The sequence below is a fragment of the Morone saxatilis genome, unplaced genomic scaffold (genome assembly GCF_004916995.1).
Source record: "Morone saxatilis isolate NCDOM2014 unplaced genomic scaffold, NCSU_SB_2.0 Contig20, whole genome shotgun sequence".
Taxonomy (NCBI): Eukaryota; Metazoa; Chordata; class Actinopteri; family Moronidae; genus Morone; species Morone saxatilis.
In genome coordinates, this window is record NW_023339763.1 from 10,762,055 (window position 1) to 10,765,541 (window position 3,487).

The window sequence follows — 3,487 nt, forward strand, 5'->3', positions numbered from 1 at the left end:
GGGGGGGGGGGGGGGGGGTGGACACTAAGTAGATAACGTGTCCCTATTGCTGTATGAAAAACACACACTGGAAGTGAGACTGAGAAAGTCATGGCCGGGTTAACCTACGAGGGTGTCTCAGGGTTAAAATGAGCTAACAGGGCCTTGTTCATCCCACCCTCTGTGCAACGTGTAGTTTTTCACTGCTACAATACTACCTATGACACTTGTAAGCAAAAACTAAATAATTAAGCTGTTTAAACTGTATTTGGACTCTGAGACTAACTTATAAAAATAAATTAAATGAATTAAAAATATAAGAATAACACCATGCAGAGCACTTTCAAGACTGCTGTGGGCTCTCTGGGCTTCAGTGGAGTCAGTCAAACAAGCAGCCACACCTCTCTGAATTTGCAGGGAGAGGTGCTTCACCCGGTCAAAGGGGGGCAGGGGAGTCACTTGGGGCTCCTGGATGTGCTGCAACAAAATCTATGTTCACGATTTTCAGTTTGACTCAGTGTCTTGCCTTGGCAAGGTACTACTGTTAAGTAAGCAAAGGAAACTGATGTGACACATTAACAGGAAATTCAGAACAGAAAAATAAGTGACTCTAACCAGCACATCCTTCCTTTGCTACTTCACAACATCCCAGCACAAAAGACACCAGCTAACCCAGAGACTGCAGTCGAAGAGGCTGTGGGTTTACGTGTCACTTAGTAGTTTATATCCTGTGTTATCTCTAAGTGGTTACGAAAATCTACGAAAAACTATGTGTGCTCAACTAAATGAGAACAATAATATTACTTAGGATGATTAACTATTTACTTCCACCAGCAAATAGAACGACCGACGTATTTATGGCGTCCTACAGGTGCTTTTCTACCATTGCGTTGTGTCGTCTGAGTGTGAAATGGGTTTTAGATTATGGTCCTAATTTAGCACCAGTTCTTCACAGTCTGTCATGTCGCACTGCCTTTTCTGAAAGCTGTTGTGCCAAGTTCCCTGCTCACTGACTATGACATGCAAAGTGACACAAAGCTGCAGACACATTTCAGCTGTTTCATTTTGTTACAGAAGGAAGAGATCAACATGTTTAAAAAAACAAAAAAGACACAGGAATTACCTCTTGGTCCATACTCTCTTTATTACATAGCCTCTCTTAATACTACTGTCTGAACCTATGTTAGTGCTGTGTACCAGTGTAAATTTAATTGCATGACTGACTTATATTACAGCTTGGGGAAATCATACAGCAGCAGAAAGCCTTAATTCTATGCACCATGGGAGAAAGTGATGACTAACTTTAAGTCAGAAACCAAAAATATACCAGACTTTCTCTGCATGAACATTATTTGATGTGAAATACAGATTAGATCAGTCAGATGCAAAACAAGCCCTTTGTGACTCAGAGTCCAACCCGTACTCATGCAAGAGTGCACAAGTTTGATTTGAAGTTGTATGTGTACACGGAAATGCAAAAATCTGAAAGAACTTGCTTCAAGCCCCAGTCAGGCTGCCATTGTGCGTCCCATCTCTCCGAGAGTTGTTCAGTTCAAACGGTGACGCAACAGGGAGCGCAGGTAAAATCAACCAGTAATAAAAATTAGCCTTCACTCCAGTTCTCCACCTTCAGTATGAGTCACTTCTGGCCTGTGTCACGACTGTTCTCCGGGTTGTTCTTCCATCTCTGCATCTGCTGGAGCTGCGTTTTCCTGCTCCGGGTCACCGGGTAGGGCGTCTGCGACCGTATGAATGAGCTCCTCAATCTGCTCCTCTGATAACCGCTCTTCACTTTCTTCCACCATCTGAACACAAACAGAAAACGATGGCTATAGTCACCAATGTCTGTTCAGCAAGTCTGACAACTTACAGCTTGAATTTTATCTTCTCTGTGCCGCACCCAGCACACAGACAATGAGCAACAGGGTTCACATGACAACACTCACAACTAGGATTCATTTTAATAAAACCTTTTGATTCTTTCGGACTAAAGGAATATAAATAATGGAGGAATGGACACTTATGGTACGGACTTTATCGCTTCAAAGATTGTGAGTCAGCCCTTTTTTCCCGTCCCTACTGTTTACTATGCTTATACTTATAACTCGCTCAAGCAGGCGACCATCGAAAGAATTCCTATAAAATTCAGACCAGGCCTCTAATGGAGACCTGCATCTATTTGGGACACTGCTTTTATTAGAAGTTTTACTGTATTATAAATAGTTTGAGCACTAAAGAACTTAAACTGATTTTATTTTCCTCTTTATTGTGCTTTTTAAACACTGACTTTATTTTATTAAAAGCCTTATTTAATATATATATATATATATATATATATATATATGTAACTGCTTTGCCTTAACTGTGTTAAATCAATTGATCTGCAGTTGTCAGCTTCATTCACCATTACTTCATCAGCAGCAAAGTTGTAGATGTTGGTGAAATTGCCAATATGGATGACAAGTCCTTAAAAAGGACATATTATACATATTTTCAGGTTTATCATTTTATTTTGGGGGACTAGAAAACATTTACATGCTTTGATGTTCAGAAAACACATTCTCTCGTACTATCCATTGCTTTGTTTAACATGTCAGACTACACAATACTGTATAAACGAAGGAAAATCACTAAAAATATTATATAATATAAAAAAAAGAAAACAACTGGCAAACTCCTTCCACTGATGAGATCATGTGGTAGGACAGAAAGCATCTTTTTCTCATAATTTGATGCACAATTTGTTTTTGTAACAGCAAGAGATGTAACATGATATCAGTAAACAAGGCAACAGCCGAGGGAAATATGCTTTGCATCTGACAGAGTCGAGGTTGCTGCAGGGAGAGTTTACTTTTCTATGTGCACCACTGCAGTTTATTGATGTTCCTAGTGATGACTGGATATCTGTAAACCCCCACAATGCAATGTACATGTCATATTCTACAGTGAGCATCTCCATGAGAGCATCAGACAGCAGTAAGTGACTGACAGTGGTTTCCCTCCTATAATGGGATCAATGGAGTCATGTACTGTTCACAAATGGCTCCACACAACTTGTGTTTTGGAATAGTGCGACACATTTAGTTGATCAAAAATAAAAAGTTATAACTAAATAGATTTAGTTAGTTAGTTTAGTCTTAAAGGACAAGGCTGGCATTATTCCATATTTTTCTTATTGTCACAAATCCCATGTTTCTCAATACTTCCCTATCCTGTATGTGGTGCTCAGTGTGTAACATTTAGGAAGAACTATTGTCAGAAATCAAATATAATATTCATATGTATGTTTTCATTACTGTATAATCACCTGAAATTGAGAATTGTTGTGTTTTTGTTACCTGAGAATGAGCTGTTTTTATCTACAGGGGGAGCAGGTCTTTTTCTACAGAGTCTGCCTTGTTTCTACAGTAGCCCAGAATGGACAAACCAAACACTGGCTCTAGATAGGGTCTTTGGCGGCCCCGTAGTTTACACACTTGGAAAATAAGCGTTACTCAGTTGGTTGCAA

The 3,487-nt window shown here is 39.6% G+C and overlaps 1 protein-coding gene across 1 annotated transcript in view; it reads right to left on the reverse strand.

The window, feature by feature from the left end:
• Window positions 1–1,098: 1,098 nt before the first annotated feature.
• Window positions 1,099–3,487, reverse strand: part of crcp (calcitonin gene-related peptide-receptor component protein) — a 4,961-nt gene continuing 2,572 nt past the window's right edge. The window contains exon 6 of the mRNA XM_035667323.1: window positions 1,099–1,784. Within this exon, the coding sequence (XP_035523216.1) occupies window positions 1,635–1,784 (150 nt within the window). The 3' untranslated portion in view covers window positions 1,099–1,634. The remainder of the gene's footprint in view (window positions 1,785–3,487) is intronic.